This window comes from Arachis ipaensis, chromosome B2 (assembly GCF_059453495.1).
Source record: "Arachis ipaensis isolate K30076 ecotype BB chromosome B2, ASM5945349v1, whole genome shotgun sequence".
NCBI lineage: Eukaryota > Viridiplantae > Streptophyta > Magnoliopsida > Fabales > Fabaceae > Arachis > Arachis ipaensis.
The window spans coordinates 115,958,499-115,983,762 of record NC_142437.1 but is presented as its reverse complement, the minus strand read 5'-3'; the positions used below and the strand labels follow the sequence as shown (position 1 = coordinate 115,983,762).

Below are 25,264 nucleotides of genomic sequence, written 5' to 3'. Positions count from 1 at the left end.
TATCTTTAGTTGTTCTTATCTTATCTTTATTTACTTTTATCTTTCTTAAACCAATGTTCTATATATATATATATATAGTTTTATTTTCATAATACAATTCAATTCAATCAATCAAAAAATACAAAGTATAATATTCTTCCTCTCTTCTTCACCACTCTCATCTTCTTTCCACCTCTCAGGCCATTTCGTCATAACCAACCATAACCACCAAGACGAATACAAAACCGCACAATTTTATCACATTCATATTTGTTCAATACACATGTCTGGCATGACCAATTATGCATTAACAAAAATAAATAAAAAAGTATTCAAATAAAAGATATTAAAAATATATAATGTAGTCATTTGTCTCAACAACTCTTACTATAATGTAGTCACAATACAAATTCATTACTAAAATAAAAGATATAAAAAATTCAGATAAAAATAAAAGTATTCAAAATTTTATCCTTTGCCTATATTATTAGTACTATGAACTGCTAAAAGTAGTTTGTATTATTGATTAATCTAATTAAAAAGGATGTAAACAATATTAAAAAAAAATAAAAAGAACGGTGAACATGTTAATACAGGAGGTAAGCTAAATAAAATTGAAGTAAAAAAAACTTAAACTTTGTGAGAAAATTGAACAGATAAAAGAAAATACATGAAAGCCTTAACGCTGTCTTCAAGACTACATTTTGTTATGAGAACAAAACAGCAAGACAGAATAAGATACATAAAATAAAAATACAAAATTATTATTTTTGTATTTTACTTAGTAATAATTTAAATATAAAAAAAACAAATTATTAAATTTCAATTTACTTTCTTTTTCTCATACAAAAAAAAAATCATTCAAAAATGATTATAAAAAATTAATGAAAACAAAAAAATAAATTGTCTTTTAATAATATCTTTATATCCTGTTTAAAAAAATACAAAATATACTAATTTAATACAAATATAATTCCATCCTACACTATTACGCGTGCCTGTAACCTGTATATAAACGCAACTTAAATGCTTTCACTAATTCGCTGGCCTTGAATGATCCATATGACTAACCTCACCGAATATAGTAATGATTATTCATAGTATTTATTACATGGTTTTGAATAGAATAGGCATAGCAAATTCTAAATTAAAAAAAATAATGGCTTAAATAATAACAATTTCTTCCCTTATTCATCGTCTAAACAGAAGCGTCACCGCAACAGTAAGCAAAGCAAAATTACTATACTTTGTCACCATTATATATATTCTTTTGTTCTCGAAGTGGAAGAAAAGGCTCGTGTGTATAAAATAAGTGTGTGTGTTTTTATATAGCATTATTGTCATTTGTCATGCATGTACAAACACGGTTTCACCGTGGAAATTATGCATTCACTTTCCACTTTGAAGTTTCCTAAGAAGGAGAGAACATTCTATTATTGGTTATTGTGGAAAAATGAACAAAGGTGTCAAATGAGGCACTACTTGACTTTGACCACTACCAGTAGAAGCTATGAGAAAATGACCCCCCAAAATAATTTTACTTGTAAATAAAAAGTGCCCAATTAACAAGTAGGTTTCTGACGGGTCCGTGCCTCCTTCACCAATCACCATTTGAGAAAAAGATGTTGCTCCGAGTTCCAATTAACAAGTAATGCAATGTGCATCTCGTCCAATTCAAGCAAATAGCAGGTACCTAAAAGAAGTGAACAATCCACCATTTGAATGAAAGCATTGTATTTGCTGACACTATGTTTCATGATGCTAACAAAACAATGAACAATGCAATTACAAACTCAATAAAAAACAAGGAATTCATTTCTCAACCTCAAATGCTAAATAAAAGCAAAGCAGAAACCAAAATCTACAGAAGATCATTTCAATGACAGAGAATTTACTTGGTGCTATTAAATAAAGCATAAACCATCTATTGTGACAGCCAACCATATCTAGCAATAATTCTGTTTAGACTTCACCAACACACAGATCTCCTTGCATAAGGATATGTAGCAAAATCAGATTGTAGGTTAACAAAGAAACGTCTGATAATTATGGTCGTAATAGTTCGATGTAAAGTTGCTTATTAAGTGCATGTATTGCTCCATCTTATCCAAACGTAAGACTGGATATGAAAAATTTGCTATAAAATCCTTTATATTTAGAATTTAAAAAAGATAATAAGAGATATCCAAAAAATTATTTAAAAAGAAAATGAAATTGAAAGAGTTGCAGAACCTGATAAACTTACTTTCAGGAACTGAAATACATCATCAGTCATCACAATCTCCATCATCAGTCTGAAAAATTATACTCTGTTCCCTAGCATTTAGACAGCCCCTTAAAACTTGACAACCAGATGCAAAAAATGAGGTAACCATGCAACAAACATAGCAAAATCCACACCCTTAGGTTAACACGACGATCCTTGTTGCTGCAGTACAAAATCACCATCCCAACAGGAGACTCACCAGGTTTCACAGTATATCTACCACCGCGCGCTTGCAGGACAATATACTGTAGTGGTGCTTCTGTTTTTAAGATATATGAGACAACCAAAGTGATTCAAATATCCATGAAGTAACAATATTGTGTACAAGTAGGATCGTTGTGGGGTAAATGATCAAAATGTCATCATGACAATTTCACAATAGACAAGCTCTAGAAGATTTAGATGTTAGATGTATAAGTTCCCCTTGAAGCTGCATGAGTGATTTGTACGAGGACAAAAGAAAATCCTATTCCTACCAATAATCCCCACAAGAACACTCTCCTCCTTTAAAATGATGAAAGCAGTTTGAATCCCTTAATATTATATGATGATTCAGAACTTTTGATATATATTTCATAGCAGAATGGCAGTCTCCACATACTCGGAGATTCTTGAAAATCCGAATTGGGACACCTGGTGAAGAAGCAAGAATTCCAAAAGCAACAGCCAGTTTCTCGCTATGATAAGCAAGACTGGCCTCCTTTCCCTCTCTATCCATGTCATGCAAAGAGAAAGTCATATCAGGAACATAGCCAGCCTCCTTAATTCGTGTTATAACTCCATCAAGCTTGGAATAAATCTCAGCCACCCTTGGATGTCCCCTATCTTCAGAAATGAAGGTATGTACCGTGCCGTTGATCTCAATCCAACTACATCCAGGCTCCTTAACTATTCCTTTTGATTTCATCAACTTTCGAACTTTTGCAACTTCATCCCATTTATGAGCTGCGGAATACATGTTAGACAACATAACATAAGGCATTGCATTCTTTGGTTCCAAATGAAAAAGATTCGTGGCTGCTCTTTCACCTAATTCCAAGTTCCCATGCACTCTACATGCAGCAAGGAGTGCCTTCCATACAGTTGCATCTGGCTCCACATCCATTTTATCTAGTAAGTCTCTTGCCTTATCAAGCTTTCCTGAGCGTCCAAAAAGATCAATCATACAGGCATAGTGTTCAGGGCCAGGTTTTATACCATAAACCTTATTCATTTGCTGAAAATATATATGACCGTCTTCCATAAGACCGGCATGGCTACAAGCAAATAATAATCCTATAAATGTGATATAGTCTGGTTTTGTACCACATGAAACCATAGCATCATAAATTCTTAAGGATTCTCTTCCTTTCCCATTCTGTGCATAACCAACAATAAGAGCTGTCCAAGTAATTACATCCTGGACTTGCATTGAAATAAAAATAGTATCAGCATGATCCAAGCATCCACATTTTGCATACATTGTCACAAGAGAGTTATCTACTGATAATGATGACTTAAGACCTGATTTAATAAAGTCTGCATGCACTTGTTTACCAAATTCTAGAACAGTCAGTTCTGCACAGACACTCAGAATACTCGCAAAAATAAATTGGTCTGGACCGACTCCGGCAATTCTCATGTCACAAAAAGTTTTAAGGGATTCTTCATGCAAGCCATTTTGTGCATAGCCTGTGACAAGAGAGGTCCATGAGATAACATCCTTCTCAAGCATCCTTCCAAATACTGAAAATGCACAACTTAGCTTCCCAGTTTTGGCGTACATGTCAACAAGAGCATTGCTAACAGGTTTATAATTCTCAAACCCTGTCTTGATTATTAAGCAATGAACAGATTTCGAATCTATAAGTCCTATTACGCAACAGTTCAGGACAGATGGGAATGTATATTCATCAATTTTCATGTTCCTTGCATGCATCTTTTGAAACAAGACTAGAACTTCGTCTTCAAACCCGTGTCTTGCACAGCCAACTATCATAGAGTTCCATGAAACAACATCATCCTCCTCCATAGTTTCCAACACTCTTTTTGCACTATTAAATTCTCCGCATTTTGCATACATATCAACCAATGCACTTTGAACGTATACATTGCATCCAAAACCACTCCGTATAATGCAACCATGCACTTGTTCCCCAAAACAATGAGCTGAAACTGCTGAACATGCTGTCACTATGCTAGGAAAAGTGAACTGATTGGAGTCAACCCCTTCCCTACGCATGTACCGAAAAAACTCAATTGCCTTAAAGCCATCACCATTTTGAGCATAACCAGTGACCATGGTAGTCCACAGTACATGATTTCCCTTGTCAAAGGACAACCCCTTGAAGAGAAACTCAGCTTCTGAAATGTATTTGCACTTGGCGTACATGTCAACAAGTCCAGTAACAACATACACATTGGATTTAAATCCGTTCTTTATCACATACCCATGAATCAATGTTCCACTTTTGATCCAACCCAATGCTGAACACGCCCTCAGAAGACTTCCCAGAGTGTATTGGCTTGGATTCTGACCCTCCAACCTCATACACCTAAACAAATCAAAAGCTTCACTTTCATACCCAAATCTGCAATACCCAGATATGAGGGAGGACCATGCGATGGAACTTCTTCCTGAAAACCGGTAAAAAATATCTCTTGCCTCAGCCAATCTTCCCACATTAACATAAATGGAAATCATGGTGTTCCAAGTATACTCATCCCTCTGGAGCATTTTGTCGAACAATTTCCGGGCATCATCCACTCGACCAGATTTTGACAACCCATTAAGAAGCTGATTCGAATGGTAAATGGATTGATGAGATGTTGTGCTGGTGTAGATACAATGAAGAAATGGTATAAGCCTGAAGGGGTGACATGGATTATATGAAATCTGCATAACTTTTGAGTTGAACTTGTGCATAGCCACTTCTTTCTCTTGCACCCTTGTTTTATCCGGGTTCGCATTACTTCACAATACCAGACAGGGAAACAAGCTTCACAATGTTTGCACGTTTTCCAACAAGAGAGAATGTATTGTAGTGCTTCAACAAAACTCTTGGATGTCTTTACCATTAGATGCTTTTGATAAACAGATCTGTGGGCAAGCTGAGGCTGAGGCTGTGGCTAAGAGCAGATCCAATCAAGGGAAATGAAAGTGAGATTCAAAGTCAGGAGATCTTTCTTCATGATGCAAAGGTTAGTGTCTGGTGACTTGGTAGCAAAACACCTTTTCCCGGTAAATATGCAAAATGAGAAACTGTATCTGATTAATTAGCGTGGAAGCTTATTCTTTTCTATATAACAAGCTTTAAGCACACACATTTCATAGAAAAATAAGTTATGCTTATATCTTATGGAGTTACACATCAGAACATAACAAAGTTACATATTCACACACCATCACATAAGAAAGTTGAGATCGATATTTTCATTTTAAAAAAAAAAGAAAAGAAAAGAGAAGGAAAAAAAGAGGAAAAAACGGAATAGGCATTAGGGAGTACATGATAGACTAGGTTAGTTTTTTTTTTTTTTTTTTTTAATTTTTCAAGCAAAAGCACAAAAAATCAAACATTCAGTCAATGAATAGGTAAAACATACTAAGACAATATGACTGTTTCCAAGTAAAGTGAAAAAAAAAAAAAAAAAAAAAAAAGAATTGGAAAGTGGGGTCCTATGGTTTGAGATGAATACCTACTATTACTATTTATCCAGGCCATCTTATAACCAAATCCCACAAATCCTAGGTTAGGTGTGTTTGTTATCATATCAATTATTAACCAGAAATGATACATAATCATCTCCAGATTCAGATATCCCTAAGCTGCTGATGTTACTTTCATATGCAGATATGCTACATACAACTACAACTCCTAATGCAGAATGGAATGTTCGCTTACGTTGAACCATGAAATTCAAGATAAATCAATCAAAATTGTCACTGACACTTATAAATTGGTATTAGTATCATTTTAGTACCAGATATCTCATTTTAGTTATTATATTCTTCTTTCAAAAAGAATAGTTAAGGTAGTCCCTCACATTGTCTTCTCGTAGGTCAAAACATTTCCTAAATTGTATGCTGGCAACTCAATCAGTGCTTAATTTACTAACATAGAGAATAATTTGATTAATAGAAAAATCAGAGTTTCAAACAATGCAATGGAATTCATGGCAGAAATTCGCATGCATAGACAAGAAAATACATCTAAATTTTCAAATACAAAATGTAAAACAATTTGAACCAGAAATTATAATAACCAATACCATGCTTGCAAAACGCTAACACCAAAGCAAATTAATTAATGACATGAAATTCACCTATAAATTAATTAATTGTAATCAATTAATCAACTCTCAAAAATGGAGTGCCCACTAGTGAGACAAAAAACAGCAAAGTACAAAAAACAGAACCTTCCTAGTCTACAAATACAGTAACAAGATCTTTCATGGAAGAAGCATACAAAGAAGGAGCAATGCTGGGCCGAAGAGCAAAATATCTGGAATGGTCGAAGTGAAATCAGCATAATCAAGTGTGTTATTGGGACTCTACTATCATTTCATTCATAAGCATTTAAGTTAAAAGGATATTTGGACTGAAGAGTGAAGACACTTGTTTAAGCTCAAGTATAGGATATTTGGATTAGCAAGTGATAAAATGACCAACAGAAGAGAACACAATTATAGAATGCTCATAACAAAATCTGCTAGATAACTCAACAAGCAAAATTGTAGACGATAGAAAATAGGAGTTAATCAAGCAGTGAATTCTTCCTATCTGAAAAATAAAAGAGAATCAGTGAATTCCAGCAAAATCCTCTTGAGCATAAAAAAATATCTAATGCACCCATCTTACTTCTCTAATGCTTTACTTTCTTTGCCATATCTGCTCCATCCCACTGAACTAACCCGCATTTCTTCGTCTCTAGCTTGACATTACTCAACCCACTCAATGCCCCATTTTTCACTTTATCTCCTTTCTTCATCAATTAATCAATTATAATTCATGTGTTGTTTGTAATATATTGTTCTTCCATCAAACAACAAAAAACAGCAAAGTACAAAGGAAGCGCCTCAATGCATACACAAGCATACGATCCAATCATTTCACAAATTGTGGAATAAAACAAACGGAGGAGTTGAAACAATCACAGTTTATTTGTTATCATATGCACCCAAAATAACCCTCGGTCCCACACACATTATCTATATGAACAAACAGGAATAATCACCAATCACAGTTTATTTTCCCAACAAATTTTGTATTAGGATCATAAAAATGGGAAACATAATCACCAAAATTTCTATATGAACAAACAAGAATAATCGAAAACAACAAACAAAATAAGATAAGTACTACTCTGATTCGATTCTTATAGTCACTGATGAACTTTATTGGGATTATTTTACCAAAAATCACCAATCCTGCTTTCTCAATCCCTTCCTAATCTAGCAGCAATCTACTAATTCAACATACAAACAACAAACACAATCTAGTTACACAGCAAAGGGAAAAGCTGTGATCCTATCAAATTAATTCATGCAAATTAATTAAGTCCTAACCAATCAAAAAGTGAACCACAGTGAAGAAGAAACATTGAAATGAAGAGTTCAACACCGAGAGATTTTAAAATCTGCACCTTTTTATCTTTCCTGAAACTGGGTTATGCAATGGTTCAAAATCAGAGCACATCCAAAACTAAGGGTTTTGTTTGAAGAAAACAGAAGAAAACTTGTTCTTTGACAGAACAAAATAGAAGAAACCCAGATGCCACGGCAGAAAAAACTCAGGAGAAAACTCAGAATTCAGAAGACGCTAATGGCAGAACCAAGGGCAAGGAGGAGGCTTACCTCAATTGAAGAAGAGATACTCCGGCGGCAAGAATGGGAGGTCGAGGAATGGAGGCAGAGAGATAGAGGCGCGAATCAGAGTGAAGACTCGAAGAGGGAGGGGTCCGACGAACCACCGACGAGATCCGGCGAGAGGCAGAGGAGAAGAGCTGTTGACGGCGGCGTACAGAGGAGAAGAGGCGAAGACTCGAAGAGGGGAAGACCGGAAGAGCCGTTGAAGAGTGAAGACTTGAAGTGTGGCTTTTGAAATGAGGGTTTTTCTAAATTTGGTTTTGATTTTAGTTAATAGGTTACAAATTGATTTTTTAAATTTAGTTTTAATTAATTAATTTTAAATAATATAAATATAATTTTTAAAATTATTTTATTATATTAATTAATTAAAATGTGGTTATAATTTTTTGAGGCTACAATTAAAATATATAGTTCAGAACTAGTAAAGAGTTAAGGAGATCTAAAACTTGAAGAGATGAAGAAGAAACATAGCAAATGGAAATATCAGATGATATATAAAAACTCAAACAGTTAACATGTATTTAGTTGAAATTCAACATTACAAGACCCAAGCTGATTAAAATAAGCCAAAATAACTAAGGATGCTATCCAGATGAACACTAGATGCAGCAATGTGAGGATCAAGCTTTTCCTGATTGAGCAGAGTAGTCCATACTGAACTGAAACAAAATACATCTCTAAGCTATCAGTTGATGGACTGTGATTTCAGACAAAGGCAAAGACAGTGATGATTGTTTGAAATTAGAAAGTTCATGAGCCACTTGCTGCATTGATGGTCTTGATTTTGGATTAGAGCGCAAGCATGTCAATGCCAATGTTACCACTTGAACTATAGCTTGAGCATCCTTTTGACATAATGGTAAACTGATGCGTGAATCCAAGAGATCTTTTACCATTATGTTTTTGTTAGAAGAGTTGAACAAAGACAAGATAAGATCTCCTGGATGTCTTCCCATTATTGTTTCCAATGCCACCACTCCAAAACTATATACATCACATTTTTCTGTTACACTCAATGTATATGCCAATTCTGTGCAATAAACCATGGAAATTGTCAACAGATCTGATTTCTCATATGTAATTACGCATTAATTAAAGAATCATTAAGTAAAGATCAAAACATTTTACAATTCTTTTTTTTTTTTTTAAGAAATAACTTCACCTGGAGCAAGATATCCATATGTTCCAACTTTCAAGGTTTGGTTTGAAGAATCTGGATCAAGAACTCTAGCGGTGCCAAAGTCAGAGACAACAGCATGCAACTCTGAGTTCAACAAAATGTTGTTGCTTGTTACATCTCTGTGAACTATTGGTGGGGAACAATCATGATGCATGTAAGACAAAGCATTAGCAGCTCCACTAAGTATATTCACCCTATGGCTCCAAGTTAGCTCCTCAGCTTCATCATTAATTCTCAAGGCATAAAATAAGCTTCCCCTTTCCATGTATTCATAAATTAGAAACATACACTGACTATGAAGACAAAATCCGTGGAGCTTGACAATGTTTCTATGGCGGATTTCTGTTAACATCTTTACCTCGTTGCGAAAGCTCTTGTCAAAAGAAGGATTCTGTGACTCCCTTTGGTGAAGTTTCTTCACTGCAACAACTTTGCCACTTGGAAGTTGTGCTCTATATACACTACCATATGCACCAGTTCCTATGCAATATCTGATATCAAAGTCCTGTGTTGCTTCAATGATATCTTCAAATGCAATTTTCCCATCATAGTTCCATATAGAAAACAAGTCTCCATTCTTTGATGTTCTTTCCACCTCAATTTTTCTACTTTTCGTACGTCTTGCCCACAACAGTGATGCCAGAATTGTGAAAAGAATGATGAATGTGACAGGAAGAGCTATTACAAGGAGGTGCTTAGTTTTACTGGTATGTGGAAGCATGGTTTTTGGGGTAAAATGGCAGGATGCGAAGTTTGGTGTGTTGCAACCGATTAATGACTCTTGTTGAAAGTAACAATAATCAGTGTCTTGAGAAAAGTCAAGAGAATTGTATGAAAGGTTTATGTATTCGAGATTAGCAAGTTCCTTGTGCAGTTTACCTGTGAAATTATTATAACTGAGATCCAAACTCTCCATCATTGAATTCACACTAAAGGTAGATGGGATGTCACCACTGAGAGAATTATGACTAAGGTTCAGATTAACAACACAACCAGTTTGAGAAACTATGTTTCCATTCAACAAGTTGTAACTTAAATCTAGTGTCAAATGGGAAGAACAAGTATGGATAGGAAATGGAATAGGCCCTGTTAGCTTGTTGTGAGAGAGATTAAGATATGAAATATTTGTGTTAGCAATATTTGATGGAATTGAACCAAACAATTGATTTGATGAGAGAAGTAAAGAATTCAAGCTGGCAAGTAGAAAAAGTTGTGGAGGAATAACACCAGACAACTTGTTATAAGAAAGATCTAAAACTTGTAGATTAGACAAGTTTTTAAATTGTGAGGGAATAGAACCATTAATCTGATTGAACCCTATGTACAACTCTTGCAACTGAGTTAAAGCTCCTATTTGAAAGGGGATTGAACCAGAAAAGGAGTTATTGGAAAGATATAGTGCGAATAAGCTTGTTAAATTCCCTATTTGTGCTGGTATAGAACCTCCAATTTGATTTGATTCAAGGTTGAGATATTTCAAATTCACCTTCCCAAGTTCTAGTGGTATGGAACCTTCAATTTGGTTTGAAGTGAGAGTGAGGTATTCCAATTCATCCAATAGACCCAAAGTAGAAGGAATGATGCCACTAAGAGAATTGAAAGAAACATTTAATTCCACAAGTTGAGTGAGGTTTGAAAGTGTTGAAGGTAACTCACTATGAAGATTATTATTGGATAGATCAAGACCAGCAAGCTTTGTAAGGGTACCAATTTCTTTTGGGATGCTTCCAGAAAGTCCCATTCCATGAAGATTCAAAGAGACCAAATTCGAAAAGGCGGTGAGATTCAAGTTCTGTAGAAGCAAAAATTTGGAATTAATATCCAATTCCCATCCATCAATCTCTGAAACACTTCCTGCTGTTTTACAGTAGATGCCAATCCAATAGCAATGATTTGAGTTTGAGAGATTGTGGTAATAACTCCACCAACCACTCTGTATTAAAGCCTGTCTCTCTGAATTATTGAAGGAAGACAAAGCCGGTGCCATAGCGGTTTTGTTGGGAGGGAGTATTACATAAGAGGTTGTGGTGGAAAACAGAAGCATCACTGCTATAATAAGCAAAGCAAAGTTACTACTACACTTTCTCAGCATTATATGTATTCTTTTGTTTTCAAATTAGAAGAAATCAAACAAGGCTTCAATGTGGAAAAATTAAGTGAGAGTGTGTATGTTTATATGTCATTGCCAATTTGCCAAGCATGCACAAACAAGGCTTCAATGTGGAAAATTATGCATTCACTTTCACTTTCAACTTTGGAAGCTTTGATCAGATCCAAAGAGATTACACTATATTCCATAAACAAGCTAGTGACAGTATTGGTTCTTGTGGAATCATAATGAACGCGTCAAACGGGCACTAGTTAGCTACTTGACTTTGTGGTTTGTGCACTATGCCCATATATATATATGGTGCAGGATCCTCTTCATTATTCATTTCAATGCATTATCCGTAAATAACAAAGTGTAATTAAAAAAATAGGGTCCACTCATAAATACAAAATAGATAGATTGATTGTGATTTAGCATCAAAGTTGAGATAAGCTTTTCTGCAGAATTGCTAAATAATTAATTAATTAACAACATTCTTCAACTATCATCTACCACCTCAAACTCTCACTCTCCAGTTTATCTCTCAAGTTGAATGTCTGAAATTATAATTAATCAGACGAACTCCATTGTTTTATACTTTTTATAAGTATAATATAAGAGTTTAATTTCAACATACGTAAAGAACTTTTGCGTTACAAACACACTTCAAATGCTTTCACTTAAAATTTGGTCTTTGACCGAGTTCGTGGTGTAAGGGATATAGGTAAGTATAGTTAGTTGTGGAGTTAGTTAGGCTGTTACGCAGGGAATATAAAGTTAGTTATTCTGTTAAAGCCTTACCAACTATATGTATATACACTCATTTAATGTGGCAGTGTTGATTGGCCAATTCATTCTCTTCCCTCGTCAAAATATCTTCTCTTCTCTCTCACCTTCTCTTACTCAAACTCTCTCACCTCACTCAAAATAAATGTAGAGCCTAACCAAAGATCCCTGCATTTTCATGCTACATTGGACTGGTATTGCACGAAAACCAATAACAGAATGATGTATATACAATTTATATAGTGTTGTAATATAGGTAAGGAATGAAGCACAAGAATCTAGAATGAAATATCATGGAATCTGTTTGAATATGTACATCTGTGTCTTTATGATGTAGTATAATGGAAATTGAGTGTGGAAACTGTGTTTATGGTTGAGTATGGAAACATGAGTGTGATGAAGGATGAATGAAAAATATTTAATCAAATTAGAAGTAGAAAAGGGAGACAATCAATTTTCCTACTCAGTCATATTTATACTATTCCCTGCTTGTAACTAACTCCATTTTAGTAACTGAGCTTAGTTTAAGTCCATTTATAACTGCTATATATGGCCTGAAATATAAGAATGCAACTCTCTTTCCATTCCTTTTTGAGACATCAATTAGAATTTCAGATGAAGAGACAAGAGAGAGTGATTTGGGAATAAAATGCTTGCCCTTCCTACCTCTATTATTACCATTTTCAACACTAAAAAACCAAACACCACTCCTAAACAATCAAAATATATTGTTCACAACTATTAAAGAATTAAACAAGAAGATCTAAAACTAGAAGAGTTGAAAAAGAAACAGAGAAAATGGAAACATGACATGAAATATAAAAACTCAAAAACAATTAACAGGTACTTTGTTGGAATCAGGATAACATGACTCAAGCAAATTAAGAAGAGCCAAAATAACTAAGGCAGTTATCCAAATGAACACCAGTTGCAGCAATGCGAGGAACAAACTTTTTCCTGATTGAGCATAGCTCAAGCAATAGCCCATACTGAACTGAAAATAATAGTGTACATTTCTAAGCTATCAACAGTTGGACTGTGATTTCAGACAAAAGCAAAATCAGTGATGATTGTTTGAAATTAGAAAGTTGATGAGCCACTTGCTGCATTGTTGGTCTTGACTTTGGATTAGAGCGCGAGCATGCCAATGCCAACGTTACCACCTGAACTATAGCTTGAATGTCTTTTTGACATAATTGTAAACAGATGCGTGAGTCCAAGAGATCTTTTACTATTATGTTTTTGCTAGAAGATTCGAACAAAGACAAGATTAGATCTCCTGGGTGTCTTCCCATTAATGTTTCCAATGCCACCACTCCAAAACTGTGTACATCACATTTTTCTGTCAAGTCAACGTGTAGGCCAATTCTGTGCAATAGACCTTGAAAATTGTCAACAAATCTAATTTCTCAAATTTAATTATGCATTAATTAAAGTATCAAAACATTTTACAATTTTTTTTCTGTAAAGCAATAACTTCACCTGGTGCAAGATATCCATATGTTCCAACTTGCAAGGTTTGGTTTGAAGAATCAGGATCAAGAAGTCTAGCTGCGCCAAAGTCTGAGACAACAGCATGCAACTCTGAGTTCAACAAAATGTTGTTGCTTGTTACATCTCTAAATTATTAGCTGTTCCACTAACGATATTCACTTTTTGGCTCCAACTTAGCTCCTCAGCTTCATCATCCATTCTCAAGGCATAAAGTAAGCTTCCTCTTTCCGTGTATTCATAAATTAGGAACATACACGATTATGAAGACAAAATCCCTGAAGCTTGACAATGTTTCTATGGATGATTTGTGTTAACATCTTGACCTCATTGCGGAAACTCTTTTCAAAAGAAGGATTTTGAGACTCCAATTGATGAAGTTTCTTCAATGCAACAACTTTGCCACTTGGAAGTTGTGCTCTATACACACTGCCATATCCACCAGTTCCTATGCAGTATCTGATATCAAAGTCCTGTGTTGCTTCAATGATATCTTCAAAAGCAATTTTCCCATCATAGTTCCATATAAAAAACAAGTCTCCGTTTTTTGCCGTTCTTTTCTCGAGTTTCTTACTTTTGGTGCGTCTTGCGAAAAGCAATATTGCTAGAATTGTGAATATAAGAATGTTGCAGGTGACCGGGACAGCAATTATGATGAGGTGCTTAATTTTACTAGTTTGTGAGACAGAATGGCAAGATCTGAAGTCTGGTGTATTGCAACCAATTAAGGAATCTTCTTTAAAAGAACAATAGTCAGGTAACTCTGACTTCATGCCAACTTCTTGAGAAAAGTTAAAGGAATTGTATCAAAGGTTTATATGCCATATTGCAGCAAGTACCTTGTGCAATACACCTGTGAAGTTGTTATAACTAAGATCCAACGTATCTAATATAGAATTCTCTCCAACCATAACTGGGACCTCACGGTGAAGCAAATTATGACTAAGGTTGAGGTTAACAACACAACCAGCTTGGGAAGTAATGCTTCCATTCAACAAGTTGTAGCTTTTAAGTCTAGTATTACTAATGCTGAGGAACAAAAATCAATAGGAAATGGAAGAGGGGTAATGTTAGGGAGACAAAAAAAACAGCCAGAACTTGCCTTATTTAGCATTCATTAATTGTCGCCACAATTAATGAATGCTAAATAAGGTAAGTTATGGCTGTTTTTGGCTGATTTTCTTTGGCTACCAAACATTTCCGATGGAGGAGATCCTATTAGCTTGTTGTGAGAGAGATCCAAATATAAAATACTTGTGTTTATGGTATTGTACCAAACAATTGATTTGATGAGAGAAGTAAAGAATGCAAGTTGGCAAGTAGAAAAAGTTGTGCAGGAATAACACCGGACAATTTATTATGAGAAAGATCTAAAACCATTAGATTATGCAAATTTATAAAATGTGAAGGAATAGAACCATTAATTTGATTGAGTTCTATGTACAGCAATTGCAACTGAGTTAAAGGAAGACAGAGTTCATTCTGTGATTGACCAAAAGAAGAAGGAATGGTGTCATTAAGTAAATTGAAAGAAATATCAATGTGCTTTAAGTTGAGTGAGATTTGAAAGTGTTGGAAGATGCTTACCATGAAGATTATTATGGGACAGATCAAGATAAAAAAGCTTAGTGAGAGTACCAATTTTTTTGGGATGCTTCCGGTAAGCCCCGTGCTATAAAGATTCCAAGAGACCAAAATACTAATATTCTTTTTCTAATAAATACTTGACTGGTTTGGGTAATTACTCGTAAAAAAAATTAATTGCTTAAATAATAACAATTTGTTACCTTATTCATCGTGTAATCAGCAGTTGCTTTCACTATTGCTATGCTATCTCCCGGGAGATTAGAGTGGAAACAGAGGAATTTGTGCAAGTTATTATATTTGTCTATTCAAGCATTATAATTAAACAGCTTTTCACAAAAATGAACAATGTGATAAAAAAAAAAAACAATATTTACTATACACGAAAGTCATATTGAGATGTAAAACTGGAAAGATGGAAGTAAAAAAATTCGGCACCAAGAGAAAAGATAAAAAATGGGTTAGACGAGAATCCAACTAAGTACTATTATAAGAGACTAATAGCACTTGATTTGGCTGCATGCAAAGATTAAATTCAATATAAAAAAACCTACATTTATTCTTAAAACAAACATAATAAAAGGAGGAACAAGATTTACATTATTATTAACCTTAACTCAAGCAACTCATGCACAATTGAAATAAAATATATCTCTTAAGCTATCAAATGATAAACTGAGATTTCAGAAAAGGACAAAGACAATGATGATTGTTCAAAATTAGAAAGTTCATATGCCACTTGCTGCATTGATGGTCTTGACTTTGGATCAGAACGCAAGCATGCCAATGCCAATGTTAGCACTTGAACTATAGCTTGAGTGTCTCTTTGACATAATGGTAAACGGATTCGTGAATCCAAGAGATCTTTTATCATTATGTTTTTGTTAGACGAGTTGAACAATGACAATATTAGAACTCCTGGATGTCTTCCCATTAATGTTTCCAATGCCACCACTCCAAAGCTGTAAACATCACACTTTTCTGTCACAGTCATTGTATAGGCCAATTCTGCAGCACGGACCAAGAATGGTGTCAATGAACCCAATTTCTATCTCATATTCAAGAACTAAATCTACTTAATAAAATATCAATACATTTTACAAGAAAACATCACCTGGTACAAGGTATCCATATGTTCCAACTTGTAATGTTTGATTTGAAGAATCAGGATCAAGAAGTCTAGCGGTTCCGAAGTCCGAGACAACAGCATGCAACTCTGAGTTCAACAAAATGTTGTTGCTTGTTACATCTCTATGAACTATCGGTGGGAAACAGTCATGATGCATGTAAGCCAAAGCATTAGCTGTTCCACTAATGATATTCACCCTTTTGCTCCAACTTAGCTCCTTAGCCTCATCATCATCCATGCTTAAGGCATAAAATAAGCTTCCTCGTTCCATGTATTCGTATACCAAAAACATGCACCGATTGTGGAGACAAAATCCATGAAGCTTGACAATGTTTCTATGACGAATTTGTGATAACATCTTAATCTCGTTGCGGAAGCTCTTGTCAAAAGATGGATTTTGTGACTCTCTTTGGTGAAGTTTCTTCAATGCAACAATTTTGCCACTTGGAAGTTGGGCTTTGTACACACTGCCATAAGCGCCAGTTCCTATGCAGTATCTGATATCAAAATCCTGTGTTGCTTCGATGATGTCTTCAAATGCAATTTTCCCATCATAGTTCCATATGGAAAACAAGTCTCCATCCTTTTTTGAACTTTGTTCAAATTTAACTTTGTTGGTGCATCGAATATAACATAATATACTCACAGAAATGATAAAGAGGAAGCAACAAGTGATGGGAAGAGCAATTACAATTAGGTTCCTTGATTTTTTGGTTTTTTGAACATAAATGGAAGAATTGACAGACCTTGGAGTATTACCAATTAATGATTTTGCATGAAAACCTTTGCAGCCTTGTGGACACTCAAAAAAGTTAAATGACAAATTTATATAAGGTATAGTTGTAAGTTCTATAGGTAAGGTACCTGTGAAATTATTGTAGCTAAGATCCAAACTTGATAAAGAATATTCTCTCCAAGGAATATAAGGATTATCACTAATAGACAAAAAAGGTATGCTACCACTAAGAAGATTGTGGCTCATGTCAAGTTTATCAACATAACCGATTTTTGAAGGAATATTTCCACTTAACAAATTATTACTCAAGTCTACTTTCCCAAAACTCATGAAACAGTTTAGTATTGGAGATGGGATCAATCCTTCTAACTTGTTATTAGATAGGTTTACATCGCAAAGAGAATCAAGATTTCTTATCTCTGATGGTATGTTTCCGCTTAATTGATTGTTAGAAAGATGAAGAGAGACCAAATTCGTGAGCTGAAACAGCTTAGGTGGTATAACACCAGATATCATATTATGAGAAAGATATAAAGTGTGTAAATTGATCAAATTTTGAAACTCTGAAGGAATGGAACCATTTATTTGATTGAATTCTATGTATAACTCCTGTAAAGACACCAATGCTTCTATTTGAAGAGGTATTTGACCAGAGAGATAGTTACTTGAAAGATTTAATATTTGTAATTGTTTCAAATTTCCTATTTCTATTGGTATATGTCCTTCAATTTGATTTGAATCTAAGTAGAGAGATCTCAAATTCTTTGATTGTCCCAAGGTAAAAGGAATTGAACCATTGAGTAAATTGTGTGAAAGATTCAACCATATAAGATTACTCAAATTCCCTATTTGTAGTGGTATAGGACCTTCAATTTGATTTGAATCTAATTTGAGAAATATCAAATTCTCCAATAGACCAAAAGTAGAAGGAATGCTGCCACTAAGAGAATTGAAAGAAACATAAAGGGACAAAAGTTGAGTGAGATTTGAAAGTGTTGGAGGCAGCTTACCATAAAGACTATTATTCGACAAAACAAGATTAGAAAGTTTTGTGAGAGTACCAATTTCTTTGGGGATGCTTCCGATAAGTCCCATTCCATCAAGATCCAGAGAATCCAAATTGGGGAAGGCCGTGAAGTTCAAGGCCTGTAGCCGCAATAATTTGGATTTGTAATTCAATTCCCATCCGTAAATCCCTACAACACTTCCAGCATCGTCGCAGCTGACGCCCGGCCAATAGCAATGGTTTGGGTCATTGGCGTGATGACTACCCCACCAACCACTCTGAATCAATGCCTGTCTTTCCGAATTATTGAAGGAAGACGAAGGCGGCTCCACGGTGGTGAGGTTGGGTGCATTTGGTGGAAATATCCTATAAGAGCAGGTGGTAGAAAACAAAAGCACCTCTGCTATAATAAGTAAAGCACAGTTACTACACTTTGCCACCATTTTATATATTGTTTTGTTCTCAAATTGAAAGAAGAGGCTCTTGTACATACAATGCGTTAGTGTGAATGTTTATATACCATTACCATGCACGCACAAACACGGCTTCATTGTGGAAAATTATGCCTTCACTCACTTTCAACTTTCAACTTTGGAAGCTTCCGGTCCAAAGAGATTGCACTGTTCTTGTGGAATCATAATGAACGTGTCAAATGGTCACTAAATAGCTATACTTGTGTAAAAATAGGGTCCACTCAACAATTCAAAATAAATACATTGATTGGGATTTTGTATCAAAATTGAGATCAGGAGTTGTTAATTAATTAATTAGTTACATGACTCAAGTTAATTCTAATATTCTTCGACTATCATCTGCCACCTCAAACTCCTTACCATGCATTAGTTTAGCTCTCAAGTTGAAAATCTAAAGTGTTAACTAATTTGTTGAGCTATGAAGCTTATGCTTTATACTTTTTAAGTATGGTTTAAAACTTAAAAAATAAAATAGTTACTCACATGAAGACATCAACATATGAAAATAATAAAAATATTGACACATATTATATTAAAAAGTTTAGTCAATTATATCAAATTATCTAATAATTCTTAATTATTATCTTTATATAAAAATGTTTTCATATGAATAATCATTGAATAATAATAATAGGGTCCTATCCCGTGTCTTGCAAAGTCTTCTATACTCATTTTGCAAGTCTTCGGACAACTTGACCGTAACAATTACTTGGTTGCATTTATCAACATGATATGACCACATATGCATAAATAATGGAGAGGTTATTTTCCATGATGTAGCATGTTTGTGGAAATTAAAGATAGAAAGAAATGATTCAATGAACATGTAAAGTGGGCCCGTTAGAATTGAAGCTCTTTGATTATAAAGTAATGCCATTAATTAATTGAAAAACTACTTAATCCTCACTCGTCTAGTTAAATAAGTATCAAAAATTTCAATTTCACTTTATATATACAATAATTTAAAAACAAATTCTTAATTGAAACTCAAATACATGTGGAATTGATTCTTGGTGTTTGTGCTTGGAGATACTTCAAAAAACCAAAAAGAAAAAAATAAAAAATAGGTTGTCATTTGCCAAAGAGGAATAACTTATTTTGACTATCTTAAACTCTTAATGCCGTTTCCTACAAGCTCTGACTCTTATTTTGTTCATTCCTCACATTACGCATCAACTTTATTTCCAGTTCATGGATAAAGTCATAAAGCTAATAAAGTTGAGTTACCAAAAAGGGCTTCATAGTTCATACTGATTTGATAAACCAAATTGAAAAGAAAATATGAGGAACGTGTGACATGGAGATATAGAATCGCTTTATGAGAAAATGTTCAGCTTGACTGTGACTTTATTTCTATCCTTCCCTGCAATTTCTTGTTAAGTCACTTTAACAACATTATGCATGAGTTGAAATTTGAAAAAAAAAAAGTTATATAAAACTATGTAAATTGGAAGTTAAAATGTGATTCTGCCAAAATATTTATAACTATTGATTAGAAGATGCTGACACAAATGCCTAAAGTTACAAACAAACTTTCAATATCAGCTGTTTGTGGTGTCTGGCCAGCCAAGTAGAAGAACTGGATCTTGAGCAAGTTCATACATCTATAACTGCTAATTATGTTGTGTTATCCTCAATGAATTTGCAACCTCTGTCCTTCATCCTGTAGTATACTCCAATTTTAGGACAATATGCTAAATTTTAACTCTTCCCTATAGGGAACAAAGAAAGAAGCCACAAATGGATAAAATGAAACAAACAAGGACACATAATGTCCACTGATTAGATTAAAACTTAGCTTGGAAAAGCTTTTTGAAAAGGAAATTATCCTTTTCAAAAGCACCAACATCTAGTTCTGTATTTGATAAATAAAAAAGATGATATACTTGTGCTTACAGCTTTTAAAAGTTACGAGTATTTTGAAACTATCTAAGGTATCGCTTTTCAAAATTAGCTTGTAAAAAGTAAAAGCAGGAAGTCATGTATTTAAAGGTTTCGAGTATTTTTGCATTTTACTGGCAGAAAAGAAATCACTTTTCCGATTGAAAAAAAAAATTCATATTTGCATGTAATAGCAAATGCAAATACAAATGCAAATCATAAGTGAAGTCAAAAGAAAAATTCAATCCAAGCTTATAAGATCAGCAGTGTTTTATGGTAGTAAATTTCGGGAAATGAAGTCCAAAAGAGCAAACGATATGAGCAGAACCAATTGGTGATCCGTGAATTAAGAAGAAAAGAAATGATAACATCAGAAATGAAAGAACTCAAAAAATTGCAACTAGTGAAGTGACAATAGAAACTGGCCTGTGATAAATTACTCAATTGAGAAAAAAAAGTTGAGGCTCTTGTGAGAAAATTGGATCAAGCAGAACACACTACAATTGAAAGAGATAGAACAAAGGAAGAATCATGGCAAGCCTATAAAAAACCTTGCTTTAAATGCTTTCTCTTAAAATTTGGTCTTTGACAGAGTTCGCTAGCCTCAGTTGATCCATGTCTAACCCCACCTAGCGAAGCAATGATTATTTACTGGATTTATTATAGGGTTTTGAATAGACAAGGTATAGCAAGACATTCGTGTTTAAAATAGCAAAAAGATATCCCTTAAATAATAACAATTAATTTACCTTCTAATCAGCAGTTATCATTACTATTGCTGCCTCTCCAGAGAGAAAATAGAGGAATTTGTGCAAGCAAGGAGCCCAGGAACCCAGTAAGGGATTGGTCTGTTACCTCATCTACCGTAGTATCGAAATCCCGCCAGAACTTGATTATATGTAGACTTTCTTCCTCTGTCGATCTTTGAATGATAATCTTAGAAGCATACCCTTTTTTCTTCATTTGCAAGCATATCTCGGAGGGATTGTTTGCCGTCAAGGTGACCATGTACAACCATCCCTTTTCAGACAAAAGATGGTCTGCAACAGGCAGAATCCGATCAATTACTCTCCTTCCGTTTTCCCCTCCAGCCCAAGAAGAGATAATACCTTCAGCGCCGACTTCATCTTCAGGAGTAGGTACGTAAGGAGGGTTCACAACCATGACATCAACCAAACCAGCTAGACGGTTTTCTAGCCCAGATGCGATATCTGTTAATATCAACTCTGCGTCAACCCCATGTGCATCCAATGTCTCACGGGTCACCTTAACTGCATTTGGGTTTATGTCAGTTGCGATATAGTTGACGCCACCTCTTTCGCGCCCAAGAATAAGAGCAAGGGAAGTAATGACATATCCACTGCCACAGCCAATCTCCATACACATTGTAGGACAATGTTCCAACAAGTTAGTGCGATCGGCAAGCAGAGCGTCAACCAGCGCAAAAGAATCATCACATGGTTCATAAACCTCATCATGTGAACTCACAAGCCGAATTTGGGCAGTTCTATTCTCCTTGTATGAAGCCTATTTATAGCAGAAAATTGTTGTTAGTGTAAACATCAATGGTTCAATGTAATTCAAAGGTGAAGGGAGATGTGGGGAAGTAGTCGCAATAAAACACTTCTGCTGCCTTACCATTTCAGCAGTGTCCACTTCAGCAATGATATACAAATATCTTGAATCGAATCCAGTTCTCAATTGCTCTCCTCAATGTCAGGCAAAATTACAATGTCAGCTTCCTCTGGACTCCTAAGCCCTGAACCCAAAATTGCGGAACTATTAGAAGCAAGTAGCATAAAGTAGTAGGAGAAACAAGCAAATAAGTGTCAAGTGTCAACAATATAATTTCTACAAATGTCTTAAACCAATATTATTTAGGTATTGTTGATTCTGTATACTAATAATACAAAACATAATAGCAATATATATATAAGAGCAAGTGTTTTATGTATCACATAAGCACTTAAATTTCTTTAACTTGATCTTGTCTTCCCACAGAATATAGGAGCAACTAAGAAAAAAGTCATTACTAGAGTGCAACACTTCAAACTTTGACAGTGTGCCATAATGCACCTTATTATGTTAAATTCATGTAGTGTTGAGGTTCAGATACATGATTTTATGAGAAGTCGGCAGAGGCACACCAAGTAAGCAGGCTAGTTTAGAAGGAAAGATTATCTCTAGAAGCTGGAACTGCGGATGTAACTTCAAGCTCCAGTTGCTTTGTCAAAGAAATCAGGCTTTCATAAATCATTTCAGACTGTGGATGTAATGCATCCTTTACCACAAACTCATGAACAATGCCATTGATCTCAATGGAGCTGCAACCAGGAAGCTTATCTACCCCTCTTTCCTTCATTAGTTTCCTTGCACTCCTTGCCTCCTTCCACATTTTCGCTTCACTGTACATGCTAGCAAGGAGAACATAATTCCCACTATCTTGAGGATCCATCTCAAGGAGCTTCATAGCTGCCCTCTTCCCAATCTGAACATTGCCATGAACACGACAAGCAAAGAATAAAGCACCCCATACCGCAGCATCCGCTTCCATAGGCATATTTTGGATAAGCTCTTCAGCATCCTCCAGATGACCAGCCCTTCCTAGAAGATCCACCATGCAAGAGTAGTGTTTAAGCTTAGGGAATATATTGAATTTGGCGCTCATTTGGGAAAAATATTTGCGGCCTTCTTCAACTAAACCTCCATGGCAACAAGCTGATAAGACACCAAGAAAGGTGATCTCATCAGGCATCAATCCAACACGAATCATTTCTGAGAAATAGTATATAGCATCACAGGAATTCCCATTAAATGCTAAACCGCAAATAATGGCTGTCCATGTCAAACAATTTCTTTGAGGAAGCTCTTGAAAAACTTGGAGAGCCTTGTCAATATTTCCGCACTTGGCATACATGTCAACTAGAGCAGTTCCCAAGGTGACGTCTACAGAAAGATTTTTTCTTTCAATATAATGGTGAATCCATACTCCAACATCAAGTGCTCCTAGTTGTGAACATGCACACAAGCAGTTAATCATGGTCACTTTATCAGGCTCTATATTATTAATTTGCATTTCATGGAATAAAGTCAATGCCTCCTTACTATGCTTGGATTGAACACAGCCACTGATGATTGCATTCCAAGGAACAACACTCTTCTCTGGAACTTTATATAAAATTTTCCTAGCAATATCAAGGTAACCGAATCTGGCATATCCAAGAACCATTGTAGTCCATGAAACAATGGTCTTCTGTGCCATGTTATCAAATAAAACTTGTGCAGCCAATAGGTCTCCACACTTCACATACATGTCCATAAGTGCATTAATAAGTGGAACTGTCAACTCAAGCTTATGTTCTTCGATGTAACAATGAAATTCTCTGCCAAGATTCAAATCATGTAACCGAGAACAAGAAGAAACCAACCCAATCATTGTAATCTCATTTGGTTTCACCTTCTCAGCCTCCATTTCCCGATAAAGTTTTATAGCCTCAATCTCCAGTCCTCTTCTAACACATCCCGTGATCATAGCATTCCAAGTTACCAGGTCCCTCGCACATCCTCTATTGAACACATCATATGCTGCCTCTAAGTCCCCATAGGACAGTAGCATAGAGATCAATCCATTGTGCACAAATAAGTCAAATTCAAAACCAAACTTTAATACATGTCCAAGTATAGTATGACCTACACAATTTAGAGAAGGAGAAGAACATGCTTTAAGCAATAATGGGTAAGTATGATTATCTGGCTTCAACCCATCATACTGCAACATTTTCTTGTACAAAACAAGAGCTCCATCTAAGTCTCCACTTTCGATATATCCCCTAATTGTCGTATTCCAAGAAAAGACATTTGGTTCGTTTGTATGATATAAAATTTTTGTGCAATATCCAAGTGTTTGAGATTCTGAGAGAGCGCAGAAAGCAACAAGGCGACTTGCAGCAAAGCTATTGTCTATTAAGCCTGTTAAGGTCATTTGAGCTTGAATTTGCTTTAACTGAACCAAGGATTTACATCTTTCTACGAGAGAAAGAAGTGGGTTTCTATGAACAAAACTGTGGGTTGTGTTCCAATTGATGTGTTTGGCATAGGGCAACAATGAGCGAGTATGTAAACAAGAACAAAAGCCTAAAAGTTTGGCTGGGATCAAAGAAGACAATGATCTGAGTTTGCTGATATAAAGAAAGTTCATGCCTGAAATTTCCCCTGCTTCTTAAGAATGTAGCCAAAAACTATTGTCACTTACATGAACATGGTAGATGACAAACTTCAGTAAACACAACACTTCTGACATAAACCATAGGAATAATCAACTACAAATATGAATCATATGGAAAGCTAAAATTAAGATGTCAAGAACATATGCAGGCATTATCAACAACAACAACAACATCAACAATGGTTTAAGATCACAGGAAAAACAAAACAAAACATAACAACATAGTCCAATAAAAAAGCTAAAGTGAATAATCCAATGAATACTATACACGTACTATGCATTAGAATCCCTCTTGATAAGAAAAACAGAAAAAGAACACAACTTTCTTATAACTGAGACATGGGTTATCGGCAGAACAAAAAAAAACATGACTTTGATATAATGAGATGTGTTCGCTGAGTGAATAGAAAGAAAGGCGGCTTACGGGGAAGGAGAGAAGGAATCAGGGTTGTGCGGCGTCACAAAGAGAAAGGAAGAAAGTGGTTGAAGAAGCTTCAGAAAACAAGAGCTTTAGGTTTGAGTTAGGCATTGAAGGAGTCAGAGTTTGATAGAAGCAGTCGCCACTTCTGAGTTCGGAATAACCAATGCTCTT

At 35.1% G+C, this 25,264-nt stretch overlaps 5 protein-coding genes and 1 pseudogene across 7 annotated transcripts; all 6 read right to left on the bottom strand.

Moving 5' to 3' along the window:
- Positions 1–1,285: 1,285 nt before the first annotated feature.
- LOC107625939 (Tetratricopeptide repeat (TPR)-like superfamily protein) lies at positions 1,286–8,416 on the bottom strand. Of its 2 annotated transcripts, XM_088503916.1 has the most exons (4): positions 8,078–8,416; positions 7,809–7,885; positions 2,225–5,486; positions 1,286–1,672 (listed from the first exon to the last, which is right to left on the bottom strand). In XM_088503916.1, the coding sequence occupies exon 3, from the start codon at positions 5,148–5,150 to the stop codon at positions 2,718–2,720; it is 2,433 nt and encodes an 810-aa protein (XP_088360042.1). In that variant the 5' UTR covers positions 5,151–5,486; positions 7,809–7,885; positions 8,078–8,416; the 3' UTR covers positions 1,286–1,672; positions 2,225–2,717. The 2 variants fall into 2 exon arrangements, with proteins under 2 accessions (XP_088360042.1, XP_016184172.1); XM_016328686.3 differs by lacking the exon at positions 7,809–7,885 and having other exon boundaries at positions 2,225–5,456; positions 8,078–8,363.
- A 144-nt stretch (positions 8,417–8,560) lies between these two features.
- Positions 8,561–11,613, bottom strand: LOC107625938 (uncharacterized). The gene is made up of 2 exons (XM_021116307.2): positions 9,255–11,613; positions 8,561–9,122 (listed from the first exon to the last, which is right to left on the bottom strand). The coding sequence occupies exons 1-2, from the start codon at positions 11,362–11,364 to the stop codon at positions 8,770–8,772; spliced, it is 2,463 nt and encodes an 820-aa protein (XP_020971966.1). The 5' UTR covers positions 11,365–11,613; the 3' UTR covers positions 8,561–8,769.
- A 1,550-nt stretch (positions 11,614–13,163) lies between these two features.
- Positions 13,164–14,543, bottom strand: LOC107627804 (MDIS1-interacting receptor like kinase 2-like; annotated as a pseudogene).
- A 1,190-nt stretch (positions 14,544–15,733) lies between these two features.
- On the bottom strand, positions 15,734–18,719 carry LOC107625937 (uncharacterized). Its single transcript, XM_016328682.3, has 2 exons — positions 16,337–18,719; positions 15,734–16,230 (listed from the first exon to the last, which is right to left on the bottom strand). Exons 1-2 carry the CDS (start codon positions 18,582–18,584, stop codon positions 15,878–15,880), a joined length of 2,601 nt encoding a protein of 866 aa, XP_016184168.1. The 5' UTR covers positions 18,585–18,719; the 3' UTR covers positions 15,734–15,877.
- A 1,259-nt stretch (positions 18,720–19,978) lies between these two features.
- On the bottom strand, positions 19,979–22,206 carry LOC107625935 (uncharacterized). 2 transcript variants are annotated; one of them, XR_001617434.3, is made up of 4 exons: positions 22,086–22,206; positions 21,197–21,974; positions 20,999–21,076; positions 19,979–20,229 (listed from the first exon to the last, which is right to left on the bottom strand). XR_001617434.3 is itself a non-coding variant. In XM_016328680.3 (3 exons), exons 1-2 carry the CDS (start codon positions 22,086–22,088, stop codon positions 21,204–21,206), a joined length of 774 nt encoding a protein of 257 aa, XP_016184166.2. In that variant the 5' UTR covers positions 22,089–22,206; the 3' UTR covers positions 19,979–20,229; positions 21,197–21,203. The 2 variants fall into 2 exon arrangements, 1 of the variants encoding a protein (XP_016184166.2); XM_016328680.3 differs by lacking the exon at positions 20,999–21,076.
- Positions 22,087–24,771, bottom strand: LOC107625934 (pentatricopeptide repeat-containing protein At2g22410, mitochondrial). Its single transcript, XM_021116306.2, has 2 exons — positions 22,524–24,771; positions 22,087–22,206 (listed from the first exon to the last, which is right to left on the bottom strand). Exon 1 carries the CDS (start codon positions 24,643–24,645, stop codon positions 22,612–22,614), a length of 2,034 nt encoding a protein of 677 aa, XP_020971965.1. The 5' UTR covers positions 24,646–24,771; the 3' UTR covers positions 22,087–22,206; positions 22,524–22,611.
- Between the last annotated feature and the right edge of the window lie 493 nt (positions 24,772–25,264).

Coding starts and splice junctions, on each gene's coding strand:
- LOC107625939 (XM_088503916.1), bottom strand. CDS start 5,150: ATGCACAAGTTCAACTCAAAAGTTATGCAGATTTCATATAATCCATGT.
- LOC107625938 (XM_021116307.2), bottom strand. CDS start 11,364: ATGCTGAGAAAGTGTAGTAGTAACTTTGCTTTGCTTATTATAGCAGTG. Junction 9,123..9,254: donor ATATGGATATCTTGCTCCAG/GTGAAGTTATTT, acceptor TTTATTGCACAG/AATTGGCATATACATTGAGT.
- LOC107625937 (XM_016328682.3), bottom strand. CDS start 18,584: ATGTACAAGAGCCTCTTCTTTCAATTTGAGAACAAAACAATATATAAA. Junction 16,231..16,336: donor ATATGGATACCTTGTACCAG/GTGATGTTTTCT, acceptor TCCGTGCTGCAG/AATTGGCCTATACAATGACT.
- LOC107625934 (XM_021116306.2), bottom strand. CDS start 24,645: ATGAACTTTCTTTATATCAGCAAACTCAGATCATTGTCTTCTTTGATC.